General features: G+C 42.9%; 1 protein-coding gene across 1 annotated transcript in view; it reads left to right on the top strand.

Annotated features, from left to right (window-relative positions):
- Positions 1 to 25269, top strand: part of LOC104076826 (transcriptional activator GLI3-like) — a 68719-nt gene extending 43450 nt beyond the window's left edge. Inside the window, 6 exon segments of the mRNA XM_009577830.1 lie at positions 14396 to 14545; positions 15144 to 15308; positions 17957 to 18247; positions 21484 to 21811; positions 22993 to 24153; positions 24156 to 25269. Of these exon segments, the coding sequence (XP_009576125.1) occupies positions 14396 to 14545; positions 15144 to 15308; positions 17957 to 18247; positions 21484 to 21811; positions 22993 to 24153; positions 24156 to 25264 (3204 nt within the window). The 3' untranslated portion in view covers positions 25265 to 25269.
- The last annotated feature ends 412 nt before the right edge of the window (positions 25270 to 25681 follow it).

The following is a 25681-nucleotide window of genomic DNA, read 5'->3' as shown; positions in this document are numbered from 1 at the left end:
GGACTTGGCATTGTAGATTGTTTTGCCAGTTACCAGCACTAGGCAGGATTACTAAAAGAGTTTTGTACCTCTCTACAAGAGCTGAGAATATAGAGGCTTAATATACTGTGGGTATGGGATTTTTTTTGTTAGTGTAATTTTTCTTAAAGTTAGTAAAATTAAGGCTTTTTCCTTTAAACTGTTTTCAGTGCTAATTATCATACAATGTATATTTGTGTATCTCGCTACTGTTGGGGTAGTTTTTTGTGTATCTTTCTTGTGCCTAAACCATTTCCAATTTTATCACAGATAATCAAGAAAACCTTACCTGCAGTATTTGACCATTTGCCACATTACACTCGGCTTAAAGAGTGTTTAACAGTGAACTTGGCTTACTTCATTATGCAGGGCAAAAGTGAAGTTTTCAGGCTTGGCCACTGTCATTTAAATCAAGAGACTACTTCATTTTGCAAAGCGGGAGCCATGTGCCTTGCACACCTTCCTCCAGTGCAGCCACTTTCTCCACATGGATCAGAGCCAAGGGATTACCAGCCAGGAAATTAATTGCCAAGGGGATTCCGACACTTACGGTTAGTAAAAAAGCCTGAACAAAGAAGTGTGTTTTATATTGCATTCTGTAGGCGCCAGGCTTCAGCTCTGATAGTTTTTGGATGAGGGAGAGTTACAGAGATACAGGACTGCCCTTTGGTTTACTCCTGCAGACTTCTGGGGCTGACTGCCAGCACAAGTCTGTCCCATTCAGACGGTGCCACAATGGTATATAGGAGAAGAGATGAATCTTTGAGTTAAACCAGACTATTTAGGATTGATTTTTAGTTACCAGGAGCACCTGTAAGTTCACTCCAAGTCAATTAAAGTTAGCGCGTGGAACGCAGGGCAGAAAAAAAATGGGCCTTGGCTCTTTTCTAAGTGCGTTAGGTGATACCCCCGTGTTCTACTAAGAGATCCTGTACAGTTTTCATTCCAACAGCTCAAACATACATCTGTAGTCTAGCTACAACACAAGATTGTCTATGGTATATACAAGAGAGTAGAAAATGTTATCATGTGCAAGAGAGAGATGAAAGAAGGTATCTGCTGCTGCTCCCTGGAGCACCGAGGGTGCCTAACTTCTAACATGTGACAGACCTTTGCTAACCCCGACTTTGCTAGGATGTGGTTGCGATGACCAAGCCTAATGCAGATGTGAAAGATAAAATTCTAAACGCATGTCCAGTGGAAAAAAGCCGAGGGAGGTCTCAGAGGAGCAATAAACTGTTGCACATGCCGAAGCTTGTTAGAAATGTTTCTTAGAGATGTTAGGAAGGAAGTGCCCAAAATACCTTCTCCAGTTCAGTCGTGATGTCATGGCTTTAACACACCACTGCTTCTGTCACCCACCAACGTTGTATTAATTCTACCAGGACCTCCTCTGTAATGAAACAAACGTTAAAACATACATAGACAAGTAAAGATTTTGATAATGCTTATCACTGCCGTCGTTTTTCTTTGTAGTTTCTGTGAAGTGTTGTGTGTTTTTAAGTCACTACATTCCTGACTTTCTTAGGGGTTTTGCGCATTTCATTGCAAAAAGTGGATCAGGCATTATCTCCTAATCTGAACTGCAGCTTTCGTAGATTATGTATAAGGAGACACTAAGTGCATTTATTGAAAAAAATCCGCTATTCAACAGTCTCTTTCTGCAGACAAAGCATTGGTATTTTTATCATACAGGCAATTTGGATGTGTCCATGTGGTAAGCATAGAACTCTCTTTAAAAAAATTAAAAAGACTTACTGATTGATTTACACAGGAAGATCCTGCTGAGGAATATCTTTTTCTTTCATTTTAAGTGGATCAGTGTTAGCTGTGCTGTAATCATTTAAAAAGTACTAAAAGCAGAAGAAAGTGCATGGTTTTATGAAATCTGGTCCAAGGTTGAATTAAACGAAGTGCATATTGTTCAGCGAGTCCTGTCTACATGCTTAGTGTTACTGTCCATATGTTTAATACGCTCCGAAGAGCAGATCCCATTTAATTGTCTGACATTTACCTTGCTGTTTTGCCCTATTAGGAGCATAGGATTTTCAGTAAAAGAAGGCAATGGTTTAACTTTTTTGTAAGGGATCAAGTACTTTGCTAATCCTTCTGCGTAGATAGATGACCCATTGTACCAGTCTGGGAGTTGGGAAGACTTCAAAATCTTATTAAAAGAGTACTTTTGAGCTTTTCCTTGTTCTACCTTGCTATAGCCTTTCTTAGATTTATAAGTTGGCTCATGGGATTAAGCGGTTTGTCTCTGCTAATATAAAATGATATAAAGCTGCTGTAATATATGGTTACATTTTAACTCAAAGAGCCTGTTGGTACTAACCTGCTTGCAGTCTATTTCCAAACCCATGCAGAAAGGCAGTGTAAATTTTAACAGATTTTTGTCATTAAAACCATACAATTTTTATAAAACAGCTCTGGCTTTATATATTCATTTGGTGCACCACAGTTGTTGGGATATTTTGCTGGGTACTTTTTCACTTCCATTTTTTTCTGCTCAAGGCATCTTTACTGTTGAGCATTTATTTCTTGGCTCCGCCAGTCTGGACTGTGTTGTGGAATGTAAAGATTAGAAATCTCTTCCCATTTTATTTCCTTGTGAATATGTCCTATTTCAAAGGAAAATATTATTACTTCGAGCGTGGTTTGAACGCACGGCTCAGTAACTAACTATAAGAGCTGCTAAAGCCCTGCTCCTGCAGAGAGCTCAGTGCGTTTGGACCCAATCGAATTTAACAGGCTCCGGGCTGCTATAAGAGCCCGTGCGAGCAGAGCAGCTTGCAGAATTAAGATCTGTGCATCTCAGTTAGGAGCAATGGCTGGAATTTATCAAAGCCAAACAATATGGGGGGAGAATAGTTAATTTCAGGTTTAATATATACAGCAGGTCTGATTTCCATTGAAGTCGGATGAGTTATGGTGGCAGGAAGGAGGCCTATAGATTTTTGTCTTCTGTAGCAAAGTGGGAAAACATCCAAAGTATTTAGTTCTTCTGCCTCGCGTGTGCTGGTGTGCTTCTTACAAAATCAGGAGGGTATTTTCATTCTTTATACTATTTGCAAATAAGATGAAATACCGTATTGTAATGCCTCTTTATGATGACTTCCTTCTCCAGTGTGCTGGCAGGAGTCCTCTGTGGTCTTTTCTTGCCAGTGAGAAAAATCCAGAAATAGAATATATGCTATTAAGTGTGTTACACTAACACTTAGCAGTGCTAAGTGCTGGGCTGTTCAGGTTTTGGTTTTTTTTTTTCAGGTAAGGCCTGTTTTTCACGTATCTTTTTGTTAAAGATTGTACACAGCTGTATGGGAATTCAGGTTCGTAAAGAAGGAAGTCAGCCATTGCTCGTGTTGGGTACTGCCTGTGAGGGAGTTTTAATGGGTTTTAACTTGGTTTTCCTGGAAATTCTGTAGCAGTTGCACGTAAAATCAATTTTTATCCCTAAATGCAAAGATCATGAAGCAGAAAATTTTGAAGTTGAGCCTCGGGTGGTTTTCTTTCCTTCCATATTCAGTCACTCCTACAAGGTGTCAGACAGTGCATTTTCTAGGCAACATTCACTGGTAATCTCACCCCTAGTGAAGGGCAGATGTTTGGTTTCAGGCCAGTCTTTACCCTCTTCCCCATCCACTTGTAAGAAAAACTCTGCCTTTGTTTGTGCACTACTGTTTTGACTAGGTTGAGAGAGGAATGTGTAACAGATTTGCGGGGAATGTGGAGCTCTCTGCAAGGAGGATCTCCTCCCTTGTGAGCTTATGGCAGGAACAGGCATTGCCCCTCCTTGCAGTCATGCCGTAGAGCTGTTTCCTGAAGGCAGGAATCCTTCCTGCATCTCGAGCTTTAGCACTCCTGCCTGTAGCCAGCTCTCAGAAAGCCTGTGGGGAGAGCTTGTGTGCATGTGTGACAGAGAAAGAAGGAAGGAAAGCAGGCAGAACAGGCTGAAGATCATCAGTGCAGGACTAGGGTATAGGATTTGGGAGAAGACCACCTTCAAGTCACTATGGCATCGTAAAGGCCAACATCACAGTTTCATCACTTAAGTCAGCAGTGGGTCTTAAACCCTTCGGCGAGCGGCCTTTGTTCAGTCTCTTCTTCCAGCCCTGGCCTTTTGAGCCAAGTTTGAATTCTCCATCACTGGTGCACACTTCGCCTGGCTTCTTTCTCCCTCTGCTTTTCTCCTTGCTAGACTGTCTTGGGTCTCTTGGTTTACGCTGCAGGCACTCTAAATTTTTCTCATGTGACCTTTACACGAAAGACAAGTAAAACGTGGGTGTAATTTGGGGACCTAAATGTGAAGAGTATAAAAAACACAAAGTAAAAGTGAGCCAAACGTGGATACGTAAGATTATTTTTCTGAAAGTGATTTCTGTGCATTGCTGAAGTCTTGGTGAAGGTGAAAGTTGTAATGGGGTTCTACCTGTCAGGTTGCCTTTTCCAAAATGGATTACCCTCTAGCAAAAGGTTTTCTTGCTGTTAGGATAGCAGTTACACGGTCAGTGCAGCTCTCAAACTGTGCGTCCGAACACGCACAGTTTACACCAAGAAAGATGCTGGAGTGAGTGGAAGTTGGAGGAGAGTTTACCAGCGCCCACGCAGTGGCGTGGAGCGCGTAATACAAACTACAGGAGTTGTGCATAGGAGCGCACTGCAGCGGAGGCAACTGGGAGGGCAGCCAGAGCAGGGAAGCAATGCAGACGGTAGATGGGTAGGAGAAAGTGGTTGGGAGAAATGCCAGGAGCTTGCAGTTGGCCCCTTGTACTCTTTCAAGAGCAGTGGGGGGGCACTTCTTCCCTACAGGCTTCTTCATCCCAGTGCCCCAAGAACTTAGTCATCCTCATGGTCATCCTGTTGCATCTTTCCCTGCTTCAGCAGTTCTCAAGAGAGCAGGGCACACCCTTCGAGGGCAGAGACATAACCAAAACATCCCAGTTTGAGAACAGTTGACTTGAGCATCTGGTTTGTGGTTTCCACTTTCAGTTCCTTCACTTCTCTGCTGCAGCTCCCTCACACAAATGCAATTAGCCCTGTCTTTGGGTAGGTCGCAGATTCAGGTGGTTGAAGAGAGAAGTGAAGCTTTTTTTTTTTTTTGTAACATCACACAATACGGAAGCTGTGATACCTTGCTTGAACTAAGACAAATGCAATACAGAGCATCAGTGCTGGAGGAACTGGCAAAGCCCAGTTATCACAGGAGCACGCATTGAAAAATTATTTCCATACATTTAGAAAAAAAAAGAGTAAAGAAAGCTGGAATTCCTGTAATATACCAGCTTCACCTATTAACCTCCCAGCTAGCAATACAAGAATGCAACCTTCAAGAAAGAAATGGCACTTGATTTTAGACAGAGTTATGGAAGAGAACATTAGAGAAGAAACAAAGGTGAGAGTCATCAAAGCATCTTTCCTACCACTATAAAAGTGGCATGATTAATGTCCACAACATTTATGTTGATGTTCTAGCAGAATCTCATTTATTAAATTTTCAGGTTCAGGAAATAAAGATGCAATTTCTGCCCGTTGCTTTATAGCTGCATGCTCTTACACAGGAAATCAAGGGAGAGCTGTAAAACATTGCCCTCGATGGAGCTGCGTTTTGCTGCTAACAGACTTAACTGTACTGTATACGTGAATATATGTATATTAAATGAAACAAGAACAAGATGTGATCTTATTGGGAAAGAATTCCTGCAATATCCCATAAGTTCCATTCCCTCCACAGAATATCCCAAAGCCTACCAAAAAGCTGTCCAAAACCTGGAAACATAGGTAGAGGCTGAGGGTGTCTGTTCCCAGCCTGACGAGCAAGCTGTGTTTGCCCTGTTGGTATTATATCATATCCATACTGTATAACTACTATATCAGAGATTAAAAGAAGGTCATGTTGTATTATGAACCGCTGTCTTTATTTTTAGGATTAGATAACTTTTCTCTTTTTTTCCCCCCACTGATTCTCTTTATGTCCTAAGGGCAGATCCTTTCTCTTGAGTCAGGAATGTAATAAGGCAGGTTTTCCTCTCTCCAGGATATTGTGTCTGTCTCACTGTGTTTAAATTGCCACAGAAAGCTCTTCTGAGCAAAATACAGTATTTTCTTTGTACAAGAGCCAACGATTGACGTATCCTTGGGGACTTCTCTGTCTTTAGCATTTAAACATACAAGTTGGATATGTTTAACCTATTGATAGGCAATGAAGACAACTACAGAATTTATTGCAAGAGAACAAAAGGAGAAGCGGAAAGAAAACATCTTTTTTATAACTTGGGGATTGAGAACTTTCATTGCTGCTGTTAGGGCAGAGATGAAAAAAAATAATCAGACCTATATTTTCAGTTGAAACAAGGGAAAGTGAGAAGAAAACAGTCCTGCTGGGTTGTGTCATTTGAATTAGTGTATTCCTGTTTATTAGTAATACAGTTTCACGTTTAGAGAACAAGACTTCTCCAAGCCTATGCTTAAAAAATTATCTGATTCGCCATGGCTTGGTTAAACAGTGTTTGGGGCAAAAAGATTACTCCTGCTCAGGCTTATAGGAGACTCGACAAATTGCAAATGTTCATTAGTTATTATTAGTTTGACTGCTCTCGGTCTTTGTGCATTCCTTGCTTCCAAACTTGTATGCCCCATGAGACAAGAACAGTCTCTTTCCATGGGTTCCACTGACCCCAGATCTTTAATACATCTTTAAATATGGCTGTAAACCCAGTATTCTCCCAGTGGCAGCTGTCCTGGCCCAAGACAGCTGTTGACCCCAACTGTTTGTTGCAACATCTCTGAGGTTCCCCTCAGTCTGCCCTTCGCATGGGAATGCTCCCTTGGACACTGGAGTCAAAACAGCCGGATTAACCCAAGCCCTTCAGACCGAGGCAGGTGAATAAGCAGTTTATGAGCTACTGAGGCAGTGATGTTGGAAGTACAGCAACATCTTGCTAAGAAAAGTTGATGAGCTGTTATGGGGCAGAACCATGCAGTGTCTCAGTGCAGCCAGAACATGATGTGATCCCCCCCCGCCACTTTCCTCCTTTCTTACTGTTTCCATCCTCTCTTCCAGCCGTTGGTTTCCATGCTGCCCTTCTCCTGTGCTCCCTGCCTCTTGTGTCATCCCCGTCCATCTACTTCTGTGTGCTGTCTCAAGTTATAAATCATCGTTATTTTTCAGTTGACTTGGGCTTCTAATTTTGATCCCTCCCTTTCTTCATTGACTGCTATTGCCAGTTCTCAAGGGACAGAGATGGGAATCCGGAACAGCACAGTAATAAATGAGCTTCAAGCATGAATTCAGCTGGAATGCTGACTGAGGTCTAATTTTTTTCATGTAATTAAGTATTAACAGTTATGTACACAGAGTTCATATATTATGTTTGTAAAATAGTGTAAGTTATATTTCCTATTTTCTACATACTTCACTCCTTTCTGAAATAACCACCTTTTTGGCTGAAACTTTATTTATTTGGTGATTTGATTTTTCTTAATGAGTAAAACCTTTTTAGTCACACTGGAGTTATAAACATTTGTGGTACATATTTTTTTTATACTGTTAAAAAAGTCACGCTCCTCTCTCTCACACGTAACCCCAAAATACCTGATTACTGAAATGTGGTGTGCCACTAGTCCTCATTTAGGTTTACAATCATGACCAAATCTAGGGGGAGTAGGGGGCTTCATTTTATAATAGTGGAAAACTTTGAAAATTAAGTACTGAGATTGAATGACAAGATCAAACACTGCGGGGTGAGGAGTGCAGTGTGCAGACAGAGTATTTAGTGCATTCATTATACACAGAGGAAATTGCCGTGCAGTGCTTTTTAAGATCCAGCTGATTTTAACTGTGGGTATTCCGTTTCAGCAAAGGTGTCAAGACTGTCGAGGCGCTGACCTGCTTTGGGCCAGATCAGCGGATTGTATAAATTGTCATGTTGCTAATCAGCCGCAAGAACTCTAATAGAATAACAATAAATGCATCCAAAGGAAAGGAAGCAGGAGTGGAGATAGTTAGCTGAGCTTCTCCACAGGCATGTGCCTATGCAGAAATGCAGAGTTCTTCATGTATAGCTTCGACTTGGCTTTAGGAACTGCAAGCAGCTTAAGCATTTATGCCACCATAAAGGTTTAAAGCAGCTTAAGTGCTTCTTCCGTCTCAGGAGCTAAAAATGGCTTACGTACTTATGCCACCCTAAGGACACGAGGTCAAAAGCGTACTCTTGTGCAGCAGGGAGGAGACATTAGTCCCTTGTGGTTGTTTAGCCTCGTTGTGCCTGCAAATGTGGAAAGGACAGAAGGGATCCATACCTATTTTCCAGCAGATAAGAGGAAATTAAAATGCATGCATTGTTCTAACAGAGTCACAGAGGTTAGAAGGAGACTCGATTGCAGTGATTGGAATGTGTCCGAGAAGTCTGCTGGGGATTTCACTCCACGGAGATGCAGTTTTTTTTCCTCCTCACAATGGGATTTCTATTGTCACAGGATATTTCCTGCCTCACCAGGACCTCCTTTATATCCTGACTTCTTTACAAAGCTTTTGTCTGTCCATTTTGCTGTGGATCATGGAGTTAATCTTTATCGAGATGTTAATGAGATGGTAGGGAGGCCTGCCTGATGTCATCTCGTAGTCGCCTGACTACCTAAAATGGTAGCGAGGAGCAGTGATGAGCTGTGGATTGCATCCCTGGGGAGCAGGCAAGCATGGGTACTTGCTTAAGTGCTGTCACTTTTCTGAATGCTGATACTCTTTTTACAATCACTCGGATATCTCAGGAAGCTGTGTGGGTCAAGAATCGCAGAAGTATGCACATCTCTCATGAACAAGTGACTACTTTCAGTGGGAATCAGAGACCTAAATACTTCCGGACTTCAGCTTTCCTGGGCCTTAAGTCTCCACCTCTACTGTGGCCATAGTAGTAGATGCTATTTCCCAAGGTTTGTTGTTAGGAGAGCTACATTCACAAGCTATGAAGTACTCACATGCTTTGGTAATGGTCTCAAGTCCAAAGCGAAGGAGAGATCTGTACTTACACCTAAGCAGGGACAGGGAAGATTAATTCTGTTACGCTACGTCTGGCGAGCTCTGGTATACTTCACACTATTCTGGTCGAGAAGGTGAAGTCATACTAGAGCAAGTGAGGAGAAGGGCCAAGAGGACCACTGAAGAGGGATGCACTAACCCAGTCCTGGAAGTTGCAGTGAGGAACCTGGGAACAAAGTGACGGGCAGGACACAGTGACTTCCACGCCTCCAGCCAAAGCAGGGTAGGAGTGGGAGTGAGGACTTGGTCATCCTAGAGAAGACCAGAAGGAACCAGTTTATTTAATCCAGCAAATGAAGGCCAAGAGGAGAGGATTGTCTGTTAGTTAGTTGGGGTGGGGAAGGGAGAGAAATAAACACTGTGCAGGGAAGCAGAGCTGTTTAAGCTACAGGATAGTGTTGGCACAAGAACAAATGAGTATAAATTGGCTGTGAATAAATCGAAGCTAGAAATTAGTTGCTAACCAGCAGAGGAGGGAGTTCCTAGAAGAGCCATCCGCTGGGAACAGAGGGAGGAGATCACCAACGTACTTAGAAGATGAAGCTTGCTCCATTTGTGACCGGGATTATGTGTAGCAGAGCTTGCCACAACGAGGGATGGGCCTGATGATCAGGAACCCTCTCCTGTTTCTAACCATGTGAGGGCTTAAGGACAAATTTACATCCCCTATGCAAAACACCTAAGAGTGCTCCCTGCAGAACTTACAGGTCAGGGACAACTAATCCCCTTCCAAACCAGCCTCAGAGCTATCCAGTCTGTTACTGCTGGACGCAATCTCTGCATGTTTCTTCTCTGCAGCCCGTGGGCTCCACGACTCCCTCATGCAGCTGCGGGATGAGATGTGTTTAGCAGCCGTTCCACTGCAATGCTTCTTCGCCATTTACTCTTCATCTCCTACGCAGCAAATGCAGTGGCTCTGCTGGTTTGAGGGACTTTCTGTGGCAGTACAGTCCAGGGGGAGATTTGTGCTAGAAGATGGCTTAAATGCTGCTTTTGCTTGATGTCAGTAGTGAGGAGTTGTTTAGCACCTCCTTTTTTAATTTTTAAAATACAGGGAAATAACTGTGAGAAGATAAAAGTCTAAAATTGTCACTGTATAATTGAAATCAAACGAATTTTTGGCAATGGTGATATGCCTTCCACTGTGCCACTAACTTACCACGTTATACCAATAACAGCATGGTCTCTTCCCAGTTTTCTCCTAGCATACGCTAAGGTAGTGTGTCTAGGTTAGAAAGCAGAATCAGGAAATTTTCCCAATGTTTTCTGCTTTATCCACCAAATAACACTTTGCTTTCAGATGCAATCTCAGTTGCAAGTGACAATCATTCGTTTTCTGTTGTTCCTAACTCATTCCACCGGTGTGAAGGGGCTTTCCTCCTGCTGTTTGACTACAATGTGAGAGCACATTTGGCCTTTGCTTATGTATTGAATAGCTAATGGGTACCAAGCAGTCAGCTAGGATATGCTTAGGTACTCCTTTTCTCCTAAAACCCATGCGGTTTTAGGAGGAGGGAAATAGAACACTAAGATTATTGCAGATCCTGCCTCCAGTGTCACCTCACATCATCTGCTGCAAGATGGAGTTGCATGTATGGTGTGCATTGATTACATGAGAACATGTAGGTTTTAAGGTGTTCCCTTTTTAAATAGTATTTCTTACTATATAAGCGTTTATGCTTCCAGGACACTGCAGGTTCTGCTTCCCCAGTAGAGATGACAGGCCAACTTCAGCCTTGATTTCAATTAATTTGATGGCGGTTTTGCTCTGGAATTGAAATCCATCTCAGAGCTTCCTCCTTCAAAGCCAAGGCATTCTGAGACCAAAATCAATATTTAGGTCAGCTCCCTCTGTTCATTTTAGGGTATTTTGGAGCCAAATGATAATAGCAACATTTTTCAAAGAAAAGAAAATGAGCCAGGACAGACTGAGGTTTGGTAATGAGCATTGAAGTGGCATGAAAGTGACTGGTATTCTGCAAATGACCCCTGTTTAGCAGCTTTTTGGAGCTGTGTGCAATGGGAGATAGCTAGTAGAATTCCAGTTTTTAATGGGGGCTTTTTTTTTCAGGTCAGAAATTCTTAATAATACAGAGTTGGTGCTTCAGAGCCTTATGTTAGCAAACCTGACACTAGGGAGTAATATCATTGGCTTTCATGCGCCTATTTACTGTAATAAGGATTACCAATGTAAGTAAAACTTGCAGGTTTGGGCCTACAAAATTAAAAGAAAAGCCTTTTCACACCCTGAAACTGCATCAAAATTCAATTTCACCAGGAAAAAAAAATCCTTCTGATCTAGTCCCTGCAATGTGACATTTCATGGGTGTAATAAGGTTACAAACAGATTATAAATTGAAACCCTATAAATCCTTATTGTACTGTACCAAAGCTTCTGCTTTGCATAATACTCTTATTCCTGACTGTTCTTTGTTTTACAAGCTCAAAACTATTCATTCCCTCTCATAATAGAGACCAGGGAGCCAAAAACACCGTGCAAAATCCAAAGGTAATTATCTGAGTCAAAGGACCTGAATGCCAGAGTTCACAAACTTCTGAACTTTTCTAATTGCCGTTGTTTGCACAGTGAGACCTCCCTCTTCCTTTAAACATGTTGTAAGTATTGCACATTGTTTCTGCCAAATGATAATGATAAAAAATCCCAGTGTAGATTTAGTTCCTGTTTTATATTTGTGTAGTTCTGCCTATGTGTCCATAGCGGATGACTGCTCAGTTTTCAAATCATAACTTGAGTGAGCGAGGGCGTTTGAATCTCGCCCTACGTGGTCAAGATTACAAATGCTGTGAATCTCCTTACCTGAGAACACTGCTGGTTTCTGCTGTTGCCCTCTTACTTGTGCTGATTTGATGTCTAGCAAGTGTCTTCTTCCAGACCAGCCTTCCAGTATTTGGGCACATTTATAGGTCTGCTAAATTACCACCCCTCTGCAAAATGCAATTGAGCAGCTCACCTGAGAGCTAAAGAAATTACCCAGATTAGCAGATGATGTCATGGGCTCGTTTCTTCTAGGCTTTACCTGAAGGATCCTCAGAGGGATTGAATGAGAATGAGATGGCTTTGCAGGTTTGCTCTCAGAGGCCGCTTGGAGCATCAGAGCAATGAGGGAAAACAGTGCAAAGAGGGGTTTGATTGTAGGAAGAGCAGAGGGAGTGGGAAAGGAGTGACAGGATAAGAGAGCAGGGCAGATGAGTATGGAGGGACACAGTTGTGCAGTGACTTGAGGGTGATCAAAAGATGCTTGACAGGTTAGCCAGTGGAGTGACGTAGAGAGACGAATGATCAAGTCACCATCCTGGGCAAGCTTTGTCAGCTGCTGCAGTGAGCCTGGGCTGGGGAGGGAGTGAGGAAGGGAGTTTAATGCCCATGAGAAAGGCCAGTTTTAGAGGATGCTCACGCTGATAAAGGCTAGAGGTCTGGAGCAAGGAGCAAGTTCATTTACACGGACAAAGAAAAACAGTGTCCTATGGAGAATTTCTCTGAAACAGCATCCATGGTGCCTGAGTGCCCACACAGTGGGAGGTAAAGGGAGGTGCTGTTATGAACTGATTGAACCAGCCTTGAACTTTTTGTATCAAATGGAAAGCCTGTGTCACACACTCATCGTGTAGGTTTAACTAAATAACTCACACTCTGTAATGTTTACAGAAAGATTTGGCCAAGAATTACTCTAATGCATTGAGTTTTGTCCTGTTACTTCTTTTTCTTTCGGGAAAGAAGAGTGCATGTTAACCTCATTGTACTCTTCTGATTGTGCCATTTCACAGCGCAGGGCATCTGTACGCTTTTGGTACAGGCATGTGTAGTACGAATGGACTAGAGATCTGCACTTGAAACGTAAACTCCTGCAGATTACATGTTGTACGTTGTCCAGCACATCTGCTCTGTTCATGCGCTCTGCGCCCCATCACAACTTTCAAGAAATGGCAATAAAGTTTCAGAAAGAGAAAAAGAGCAGTCATCTTTTACAGGCAATGCACATCTGTTTGCCATGGCGATGCCGCATAATTGTGAACATAAGTGATTTTATTTGGTTTTCTGATTGTTTTCAGGACTTTAGAAAAGATCAGGATTATCTTCTTTGTGTTCCAGTATGAACTACTGAGTTTCTGTACGGCTGGCTTTTTCTGTGAGCTACTTATGGAGCAGATACAGATTTCATCCCTGTGCTGTGATCAAATATAAATCCTGGAAGGGGTTTGTCTGGTACCTTAATGGAAATAATCGCATTTGCTGAGAAATGTGGCCATCTAGTGGCACAGCTAGCAAGCTGTGGTAGAAGGTACAGCAACGGTGAAGTCTCTGAGTCAGGCTTTCTCCAAGAGTCCGGGAGGATGAGTCAGGTAGCTCTTGCTGAAATTCCAGCCGTCATAAACCTTTGAAAGTCCGGGTGTAGATGCTTTTCTTGTTTTCTGAAGCTGTGCAAAAAATTCAAACAGTTAACCTTTGAAAAACCAAACCAATCTTGAGGCTGGCCCTGATTCATCTGTCCATTTCTGCTCAGAAACACAATCAGGAAAGAATTAAATCCATATTTAAATGCTCTGCTGAACTGGATCTTAGTGAAGGGAACAGAGCAAGCTACTTTTCTGGGACAGTAAAAGGTACACAGCCCCAGCCTGTCTCTGGATACACTCACGCAGATGACACTGACTGCAGCAAGACATGTGCATGCGTGTCAGCAGGCTGGGGCAGGTGTCGCTCCCAGAGACTTTCAGGCAGAGCCGTACTTGGCAATGGCAAAAGCTGGTTTGGCGGATGCTTCTGTGCTCAGAGTTTTTAGTTACTGCAGTGTGTAGGGTTTTGTTTCTGCTGCCACGACACGTACGCTAACCTAATACATTTACTGAAAGAAAATATGGTGAGTTAAAAGTTTTGGTGAAAACGTGGTTTAGCAGTTCTGTTGATTTTTCAGGTTGGAGGACGTGTTTTTAAAGGCCTGATTTTGTAAACCTTGTTTGTGTTGAGTGGCAGTTAAGTAAGGCTTCCCAGCTCTGGGAAAGCATTACTCAGTGTGAATCACGCAAGTGGTGCCGTGCATGAGATTATCCAGGATCCATTTAACAGCCTGTATCCCTGAGGCCTGATCCAAAGTCTGTTGACGTCAGCAGAAAAAAATTCATGGGCCTTAGTGGACTTCCAATGAGATCTGTAATTTGAACCCCGTGATCGCTTTGGAGCGCAGACAATCTTCTTACTCTTTTAGTACCGCAGGATCCTGGATCACACCTGAGCCTCTGGTGCCGTTCCAATGCGAAGTTACAGTAAGACTGATGACGATGTTAGATTTCTGTTAGGCTGTAATCTCTCTTCTACCCAAACAGCATATAAATAACGACCATATACACGGTGAGAAGAAAGAGTTTGTGTGCCGATGGCTGGACTGTTCCCGGGAGCAGAAACCATTCAAAGCCCAGTATATGCTGGTGGTCCACATGAGGAGACATACAGGGGAAAAGCCACACAAATGCACTGTGAGTAAAGGGGGGTGAGCTACAGGCTCGGACAGGAGATGGGGCTGTGCGGGGAACAGAGTGGCGCAGCTGCTGCATTGCCTGATCTCTTGTCCATCGGACATTTGTTGGAGAAGAGACTACCGTGTCTGCTTCGTTATCCAGCTCGCCCAGATGACAAGAGCTTTAGGAGAGGGGATTCACAGGATAATTTGGCCCACTTCCTCAAGTTTAAAGTGCAAAGAAGCCCCAAAAGGCATTATTAAACAGGGCTCGGTTTGCTTAATTATTTAAAAGCACTTTCTCTTACAGAGCCCCATCTGAGTATTACTGCTGGCCACCAGCCTCCTAATGACTTTGCAATGGATTTCTGTCTTAGACGAAGTACACAAATACTGTGCTCTCCTGTAAAAGAAGATTTATATAATGCTGGAAGCATTTTAACTTGAGCTGTGATGGGGTTTGCCTGGGTAAAATTAAAAACCAACAAATCAAAACAAAATTACATTGGGCAAGGTTATGAAGGCTTGGAAAGTTTCTAAACTTTTATAGGTCAGTTTTTACCATTTCCTGCAAGTCCAAAGATCAAAATTAATCCAGACTAACTTCTTGTCTGCAGTTTGAAGGTTGTACAAAGGCCTACTCCAGGCTAGAAAACTTGAAAACGCACTTGAGATCTCACACTGGAGAGAAACCATATGTGTGTGAACACGAAGGCTGCAACAAAGCTTTCTCCAACGCCTCCGACAGGGCCAAGCACCAAAACAGGACTCATTCCAATGAGGTAAGTAAGCATAGCTTCAAAAAAATAATAAAATCCGGAGTCGAACAGACTCACAATGTGATCATAGCAATTTATTGCAGAGGACAGGCACAGAAACCCTCAGCAACCTGAAAAGGATAAGTTCTAGATGGGTCTTACAAGCACAGTCATTCCAGTGTCACATGGACCTAAAGAGGCTGCGAGTCATTTTATTAAGTGTAAGAGAGGTTTGAAGAAGGGGTCAAATGGAAACACGTGCGTTAACAGGGACAGATCTGAGCCGAAACGCTGGGATCGTTTTCCCTGCGGAGCCAGAGGGGCTCGTCCAGCGGCCGGGACGCGTCCCCTTGCCGGGGCCGGTGGTGACACCTGGCGGCTGCCGAGCCGCTGCTCCCGCCGTGTCTTGCAGTGTCTGTTTTGGCTGCTGCGGACAGCTGTAGGGAAGTGTCCAGGGTTTGGAAAATGTGGATTGCCCTGTAAGTTCTGAGTTATGCCTTTTCCTTCTTCTCTGGGCTATTTCACTCTTCTTTCTGTCCTGAACAGACCTCGCAGAGAAGCAATGCAGTGGAGGGAATTTGATCTTTCTCGAGCAAACCAGCTGTGGCAGTCACAGCCATCTCCCAAACTCTCAGTGTAACAGCTCTTTATTACTGTGTGTTTCCCATTACTGCTGCCCTCTCTTTCAGGAGTCACACCATCTTCATGCCTTGTCCCTGTTTTATTGTCCCATTTCAGGTTACACAGGGAGTCACATCATCTCAATCTCACATCTTGGGGGAGCCCTGTCTCTGTTTCTTGACCTGTCTCTATACTCCTTCTAGCCTAAAGCCAAAAATCCTGGAAGGGCAGGACACACCAGCATGCTGTGTGGTTTGGACACCACAGCAGCTGTATACATTTCCACATGGCTTGTATCCTTCTCTCTCTGTCAGGTCTGTCACAGGCATTCACTAGGGCTGGCAGAATCTCCTGGGAGCATTCATCTTCTTCCAGTCCCCTGGTCCCTGCAGCACCTCTTGAATCACAAGGGAAGCAGAGAGAGTTGCACATCTCTGAGTTCGCCCCGTCCCTGCAGTGTGCGCTCTCAGCAGCCCAACAACTGCATTGAAGCCCAGCAGCAATTTTGTGAATTGTCACCAAGGTAGAAAGAAGTTCATCAAAGTCTCGCCAATAGCTGACTGAGCTTTCGTTTAATTCACTGTCTGAACCAATCTATTTGTTGCCTAGCTGATGAGTAAGATCCTCACAAATTTGCAGACATGACCCAGACTCCCAGTTGTTTTAAGATCAGGATTTCATATCTAACAGTAGGTCACCAGAAAAAAATTTTCTACTGCGCATCATTTCTGGTAGTTGCAGCAGCAAAATCAAATGAAATATTTCCTTCACCATTATTTCCCAATGAAATGGGCTAATACTCTTAGGCAGTATATACTGATGTAGTGCCATGAATACTATGGAAAGCACAGACCCGATTCAGCACTTTCTTGCAGTGCCATTTTGGTTGTAAGTAGGTAACGTATAGACAGATTTAAAAGCAGCTGAGATACCTTGATGCAGATCTGCCCTATACATATGTAAAAGAGAGCTAATTGATTTGTACTTCCATAGCATCTTGAGAAAGCCTGCCCCAGTAGCTCAGCATCAACTTTAAATTGCTCACAATTGACATTTTTACTCCTATTCAAGTCAAGGGGAGTTTTTTTCCTGCTGACGTCAATGGAAGAAGGCTTAGGCCTTAGATATCCCTTAGGAAGCTACATTTGTCAAAGGCTCTGCAGTGCCATGTGGAAGCAGAGAGAGAACTCCTTTGAGGAACTCTGCATGAGGATCTCTTTTTTTTCTTCAGGGCTAGTACAAGTAAGACTTAAAAATAGTCGTTTCTTGGAAACAATTCCATAATAAAAGTGAATGAATGATACTTTGTTTCCTGAGGCAATTAAAGTGTTTAGGAAGGGCTCAACTCTTCCTTTCTAATCCTCTTGTAATACAAGAACAAAGAAAGTCTTCGTGACATTGTAAGACAGTAAATTTACTTCATTCTGAATTGCATAGTGAACTAGAGAAATTCACAGATAAAGGAAGGTGGTTTTAAAGAAAAGGAGTGATTAGTTATGCCAGTAGTAGTGATAGTACTAGTGCATATATTGCTGCAACGTGAAAATGCTTACGGAACTGAATCCTGTGCTTTGACATTATTCTGGTGATCTGAAGGGGCCAGTAAAAAAAATTCTTCCTCAGATATCCTGTCTGAACCAATGTCCCGACATGTTTTGAAGGGGGGTGTTTGCCTCTGAATGTCAAGGAGTAGGTACTGGGCATACTAGAAACAGGATATCAAACTGCTGAGGGCAATGGAGAGGGTAGAAATTTAAGCCAGTCTTCATAAATTGCCATAGCTTTGTTGACTCTGCTGCTATGATAAGTCAAAGCTGTGCCAGTTCATATGAGAGGCTCTGCCCCCTGTAAACTATGCAGCATTGATGGGTACCTTCAAAACCAAGGGGAATTAATAGATTTGAGTAGGTGCAGTCACTGTAGAGACCATAAATTAGATAACAAATTCACTGTGAAAGCATATAACTGTAACACCAGCTGTGCTCCAAGGAGCTCTTCAGGAGTCCCACATGGAATTAATTCTAATTTTAGTGTTTCTCCTGGCTTGGCAGAAACCGTATGTTTGCAAGATACCGGGCTGCACAAAGCGCTACACAGACCCCAGTTCTCTCCGGAAACACGTGAAGACCGTGCATGGCCCGGAGGCACATGTCACCAAGAAGCAGCGGGGAGATATCCACCCGAGGCCTCCGCCACCGAGAGACCCAGGCAGCCACTCTCAGACCCGGTCACCAGGCCATCAGACTCAGGGTGCAATTGGTGAGCAGAAGGACCTCAGCAACACTACCTCAAAGCGTGAAGAATGCCTCCAAGTGAAAGCGGTCAAGTCAGAAAAACCAATGGTATGCAATACACTGTGCCGCTCCCTTTGTCCTTTTTCTTCTTGCAACTGGTTAATAATCCCTTTATGAAATGCTCAAGCCCCTAAACTCTAGCTCACAAGGCTAGGTTTTGTGAGGTTTTCTTTTTCGTTTACATTGTAAAATGTTTTTAAAGCCTAAGAAATAGCAAATAAAAAGATTACATCTAGTCTGTGCAATATGCAGTAAGTGCAGTGTTGGCAACTCTCACAATAATTGTTTCTCTTAAAGCTCCGTCTTTTGGAATCAACATATTATGAGAAAATCACAGCTTTCATTTTTAAAAAGGCATTTTTTTCCACTCTCCTGTTTAGAGAATGTGAATCCTGCAGGCTCAAAACCAGAATGCAAAAAAAACTAAGTCCAAAAGACTAAAATGGTGATATTGATGATGATAATTTTTGGAGAACCTGGGGAAACGATCAGATTTTAGGGGCTTGAGGTTGTCGGGTCATGGGTCAAACTGAAGCAGGATAAGTTGACTTTCTTAAACAGCAGGAGGAGATCTTTTGATAATGTTTGATCTCTATTGTGATGTGACCTCTTATGTTAATCTGATACTTAATTTAACTGGACCAAGTTAACCTAATTCCAATTTAACTAAATTGAGCTGAATTAAGAGTCTCTGCAGGTCTTTTCACTGGTTTACCTTAATGTATTGCATGAAACCAGTATAGCCTTGAATGTTGAAAGGACCTTATTCCATTTTTTCACATGCTATCTTAAATAAAGAAGTGGTTCTTTCATTTGCCTGCATTTCCTGTGCCATCCATCCTCTCCACAAGGGTTAAAACTAGCAAAGGCGGTTACTCCATCCTCTTCCACATCTGGGTCTACGATTCATCTGGACCCAGTCCTTGGGGACTACAAGTATGAGCCCTCCAAATTCTGCTCATACTGTTAATCATGCTGCAATTCCAAGTGATTACTCATTGAAATACAAGTTACTGCTATATTGTGCATAAGGCTTATGCCCAAACTGTGGAGTATTAATCCTGAATTCAGAAACTTCCAAGGGCCCAGAGTTAACTCCCACTGAAGTCTAAAGGAGATCCTGTGCCGTCTTTGGTGATAAGTACCTTAGATTACAAAGGAACAAAACCCATTCCCCTCTTGCTTAGCTAGGTAAATCTGTAGCGTTATTGAGGCATATTGAGTGTAGATGGTTTTAACATGAATAAAATTTGCAGGAGAGGGGTATTAACGCTGATTGCTTACATAGTATTAAATATTTCTCACTGAAAAATATCTTCTAAAAACAATTTTGTATTTCCTGCTTTTCATTGCTTGTATGAATTAAGATGTATTTTCCAGTTTTCAACTAATCCAATGTCTTTTCTGTCTAATGCTCTTAAATGTCTTATTCTAACTTCCTAAGGACAGTGGGTAATAAGGTGAGGGCATTTTAACTTTTCTGCTGTTTTTCTTATTGCAACATTATTTATGTCTTTATTTTAGCCTTCTGCCTGTTGTCCAATCATTCCTTTATTTAGTAATGTGCAATCCATCAAACTTATTCCCAAATGTAATGTGCTGTGAGCATTTTGCAACACTTGACATGTGAAAAATCTGGCTTACATTGATGAAATGTCTTCAGAAATGTCTTTGTACCTTCTCCTCTAGATGAGACATCCATTTTTTTCTGTATTGCACATATAGAAATGTATGATCCCCATAATACAGTTCTTACTTCTGTAACCTACCTCACTGTGATCTTGACATGTGGCTACAAGAACAGGCTTCTGACCATTACTACTCTTCTTCCATATGGCGTGGAGCTATTGTCCAGAAGCACAAACTCTCTTCTGTGTAATAACAGTTATTTCTATTCTTGTCACCAAATCTGCCATGGCCAGGATTTGGGAATGAACATGCTCAGTGTGGCCTCATAAATTCTAAGTATCATCGTTCAAGTTAGAAATAATAAAATAGTTACTGCATCTCAATGGAATCCTCAGGGGCATATGAAGCTACAGTATTGCCATGAATCTGTGTCTTCATTCACTGATGTTAAGAGTGAGAGCTGTCACTGATACCTCAGAAATTCTAGCCAGCATTCCTCAGTAAAATGTGCAAAAAAATCACAGGCTGGCAAGAAAAAAGATTTGAAAACCCCAAGAAAAAACCCAAAAGTTAAATACTTACATGGAACTGTTCTTGGGAGCAAAATGATACTGCATGCCTCACAGATTTGTGATCACACTGATACAACCTACATTAAGATATTACATCCAGAGACTTCTGTCTGTCTTGCTGTCTGTTTTGTCTGTCAGTATCTGTCTGAGTGTTTCAGTTTGTCAGAGAAATTTTCCCATTCTTTTACAAGAACTTTATGAGTATAAAAAATAAGTCAAGCCTGTGTTTCCCCACAGCAAGAATTCTGCTAGAGCAGCAGGGAACACTCACTGTTAAGAAAGAAGAAGCTATTGCAGTGGTTTATATCCCTATAGATTAGCAGGCTGTACTGTGTACTTAAATTCTTAAATTTAAATTCTGAAATTCTAATGAAACGAAGGATTTGATTCAGTAGATCATCATCTTCTTGATTCAGGACAGAGATGGTATAAGTTAGAGCATGCTGTTAGGGTCACAGGACACTGATAATATGATACAGTATTTTTGCGCTGATGCTTTGTCCCTGTTTTATTACACGCCAACATTTCAGGCCAACCGCTGCTTGTAACAATGAGCCTTAAGCTTGGAAAATACTTACATTCTTTAGCCACGAGTCTAATTAAAAAAACCCAAATTCCAGTGTTGTTGGAGTCTTGTTTGTTTGTTTGCTTGCTGCAAGCCTAGCAATGTAAATTAGAGCTCGTAACGTGGCTGAGTTCTGATTTGGTTTATTGACCTGCAGTTTCAACTGGGAACAGCACATACCCAAAACAGAGTATCCATACATGCATGCTTACGAATGACATGAAGTTATAGAAGCAATTATGGAAATAACTGGAATAAATGTCTCATGTAGATATAATGTATACTATCAGCAAGATATTAAAGTGGATTTTAATCTTCAGTTTTGCAATGACATTCATTGCAGTTAAAATCAATATTCTAGAAAACCTCTTAATGAACGATCACCATCATTTAATGCTAAACTTTTCTTTACGTTTGGGTTTTTTTGGCTCCATTTAGACCTGCATTTGCTGCAAGTTCTTTGTTAACATTGTTTGCTTAATCCTCACGTTCTTTTGTTTCTTACTTCACTCCAACAGACATCTCAGCCAAGCCCTGGTGGTCAGTCTACATGCAGCAGCGAACAGTCCCCCATCAGCAACTATTCCAACAATGGGATCGAGCTTACTCTGACCGGTGGCGGTAGTGTAGGAGACCTCAGTGTCATCGATGAAACCCCAATCATGGACTCTACCATTTCCACAGCCACCACAGCTCTTGGCTTACAGGCCAGGAGGAATATGACAGGGACCAAATGGATGGAGCAAGTGAAATTAGAAAGGTTGAAACAAGTTAATGGAATGCTTCCAAGACTGAACCCCGTTCCACCTTCCAAAGCCCCAACCTTGCCGCCTCTCATAGGAAATGGTGAGATACACATAGCGGGAGTGGTAACACTTTTTGTCCCTAAATTTGTTGCTTGCTAGCACAATCTTGCAACCCTTGCAAAACAGTAGTGCAGCTTACGAAACTCACCAGCTGTGAGAATGGTTCATAAATTGATCACTTTTTGTTTATCCCCTCATTACAAGTCCTACTACCCACCCTGAGAGAAGTCAGATAGTCCCATGTTTTACAGAACGGGGACCAGCAGGGGAACCATGCATCACGTTTGAAATATTCCCTACAGTTAAAGGTTTGGACCCAAGATCATCATAATCCTGTCTGGTTTTGAGGCAAGGCAGATGAAATAAATACCTGCCAGTTTATTGTACGGAAGTCTTTCAGATGAGGCCTTAACAAGGCACCCTTTGCATAGATGTGTTGGGCTGCCCTTTAAATAAACTGTTTCCACACATACAAGTAATCATATCTACAGATACTACTTCTACAAAGGGCAGATATCCATGAGTGGGAGCAAGGCAAGATTGAACCCTGAAGATCCATAGTTGTTTTCGTACAAGGAACTGCTCGTTGCCAAAATGTACGTCCCTGCTGCCTCTACATTGCTTACAACGTGCCCGTACGTTTCTGCACTCCACCCAGCAGCGACAGCCCAGGTTTTCTAAAACCCGTTCAATCGAAAGAAGCTATGTAAATTAAGAAATTTATTCTGTTTACTAAAAAACAAAACAAGGAAACCAGCAAAGATGTTTTGCAGTTGTTAGGACTTATTTCAAGAATATTTCAAGAAGTCTTAGAAATGACCTTGAATAGCCTCCAATTTGTATATTTTGCCATTCCACGCAAATGCCTGCTCAATTATATTTTGCCTATAAAAAGCTCCCTTACGAATGTGTCCTTCTGGCACATCAGTCAGCATAGCGGCACTGCAGGCCAGAGGACTACACCAGCTGATGACAGTTTGTGGCTATGGCCTATAAATTTTGTGCTGGGATTCACACTGAAATGTTACCCTTGAGTCTCTGAATTAGCTTTTAACCTAAGGACACAGTATTTATCCCTACTTCTTTCAATAAAGAGCACTGCTATGATGTGCTGTAATGATGCAGGCTTTTCCTCTATACTCCCCTTACTTCTTTACTGGGTGTTTTCTGCACCAGTTTCTGGGTGATGCCCATTTGTTTAACTGTGAATTTTACCTCCAGGTACCCAGTCGAACAGCAGCTGCAGTGTAGGAGGATCCATGACTATTCTGCCGAACAGGAACGAACTTTCAAGTACGGACATCACTGTGTTGAACATGCTGAACAGGAGGGACAGCAATACTAGCACAATCAGTTCAGCCTACTTGAGCAGCCGCAGGTCCTCTGGAATCTCACCTTGCTTCTCCAGCCGGAGGTCCAGCGACGCCTCCCAGGCAGAGGGAAGACCACAGAACGTGAGTGTTGCAGACTCCTATGACCCCATCTCGACGGATGCCTCCCGGCGCTCCAGTGAAGCAAGCCAGTGTGATGACCTGCCAAGTCTTCTCAGCCTCACCCCAGCCCAGCAATACAGGCTGAAAGCTAAATATGCAGCAGCTACTGGTGGACCCCCACCAACTCCACTGCCTAACATGGAGAGGATGAGCCTTAAAACAAGGATGGCACTCTTGGGTGACTGCAGGGAGTCCGGAGTATCTCCACTGCCTCCAGTGAATGCCCCTCGAAGATGTAGTGATGGTGGGGCAAATGGTTACAGCAGGAGGCATTTTCTGTCTCACGATGCTCTAGGAAACGGGACGAGGAGAGCCAGTGATCCAGTAAGAATGGCCTCCGACAACCTCTCTGTCCCTAGAGTCCAGCGTTTCAACAGTCTTAATAGCTTTAACCCTCCTGCTTTGCCTCCATCCATGGAAAAGCGCAACCTTGTTCTTCAGAACTTTACCCGTTCTGAGGGTGGCGTCTTCCGCAGCTTCAGCTCCCCCTGTCCTCCAAGCATCAGCGAGAACGTCGCCCTGGAGGCTGCTACGATGGAAGCGGGTGGCAGTCTGAATGATGAGGATCTCCTGCCAGATGACGTGGTCCAGTATCTGAATTCCCAGAACCAGGGCATGTACGACCACTTGTTGAACAATGTCCTAGACAGCAACAAAATGCATCACAGCTCAGTGTTAGGAAACAACAACCCCAGCAACTTTGACCAAGCCCCTCCACCGAGCAGTCAGCAGGCAGGCTCCGAGGCAAACAAGAGCGACTTGCCCATTCAGTGGAATGAAGTAAGCTCAGGAAGTGCTGACTTATCTCCTTCGAAACTGAAATGCGGTCAGCGCTCAGCGGTGCAGCAGACTCGGGCCTTCGGACTGTATAACAATATGATTTTTTTTGAAGCAACATGGCCCAGCAGAACGGCTATCAGAACCTGGTGGAAAACAACAGTTCCTACGGCTTACAGCAAAACACGGTTCTTGGCAGCGGAGCAGGTAATTCTTTCAGCATGCAGCCCAATAAGCCTTACAGTGAAAGCATCGGCAGGCAAGCAATGATGTCTGGGGCAATGGACAATTCCTGTGGCGTGGCAGTTCAAGGGCAGAAGCTGAGAAGCAGCAACGTGTCAGTGAGTGGGAACCAGCAAAATTTCGGCCATCCCATGGCATCCAGCGATGAAGCCACCGGTATGGCAAATGGGATGCAGAACAGGAATATGATGGAACAGGAGTATTTGCAAAACCAACCAGTCGGAGACAGCGTTCATTACCAGGGAGTCAATCAATCCGGTCAAATGATGCTAGGGCAGGTTAGTCCTACCTCACAAAGCAGCCTGTATCAAGGGCCGCAGAGTTGTCCACCGGTGTCTCACACGATTGGTAGCCAGCCAGGTTTGATGGTGGCCAAAAGTTACCAGCCGTGCTCTAATTACAGCGGCAGCAGACGGCAAAACGTGTTGAGAAACAACCTGGCACAACAGCAAGGACATGTAAGTGATGGAAACCAGACGTACAGGGTAAACACCATTAAGATGGAGATGCAAGGTCAATCACAGCAGTTCTGCTCTAACGTGCAGAATTACTCTGGTCAGTTATATGACCAAACCACGGGCTTTAGCCACCAAGCTATGAAAACAGGTTCTTTCTTTGGTTCAGAAGCTAACTGCCTGCTGCAGGGGACTGCGACTGCAAACTCATCTGAGCTTCTTTCCCCAGGGGCTAACCAAGTGTCGAGCACAGTTGACAGCATTGACAGCAACAGCCTAGAGGGTGTGCAGATTGATTTTGATGCTATTATAGATGATGGGGACCATGTCAGCTTAATTTCGGGAGCCCTGAGCCCGAATATCATTCAGAATCTCTCCCGCAATTCCTCACGCCTCACCACTCCCCGAGCGTCTCTTACATTCCCAGCTATGCCCGTAAGCACAACCAACATGGCTATTGGGGACATGAGCTCTTTGTTGACCTCACTTGCAGAAGAAAGCAAGTTTCTTGCTGTTATGCAATAGACATGAAAAAAAAAAAAACTTAGGAGATAACAGATGAAAAAAAAGACTCATATTTTTTAGTTGTGTATGTATTTTAGCAATCTCATCTCACCTAAATGGGATGTGTTTCAAGTATATTCCTTTTATGGAATAAGGACTCTGAAAACCCTAAAGTGTTCTAGGGAGAAACTGTCTTCCATTTCAGTTTTGAATCAGTATTGCTACACCCGTTCCCTCCCTCTCTCTCTTTTCTCTCTCTCCCCTTTTTGAATGTCTGTATGCTTCCTTTTTGTTTTTTTTATTGTAAACCAATGTAAACGTGTGAAGTGCATGTTTTTGTTTTGTTTTGTTTTGTTTTTTTTAAAGAAAGGTCTGATGAAATGACTTTGCAATTTTCTGTTACTCAAAAGAAACTAGACCTTGTAAAACTGTTGCAAT

Source organism: Fulmarus glacialis, unplaced genomic scaffold (genome assembly GCF_000690835.1).
Source record: "Fulmarus glacialis isolate BGI_N327 unplaced genomic scaffold, ASM69083v1 scaffold8645, whole genome shotgun sequence".
Taxonomy (NCBI): domain Eukaryota; kingdom Metazoa; phylum Chordata; class Aves; order Procellariiformes; family Procellariidae; genus Fulmarus; species Fulmarus glacialis.
The sequence above is the reverse complement of the archived record's forward strand: the minus strand, read 5'-3'. Positions and strand labels throughout refer to the sequence as shown.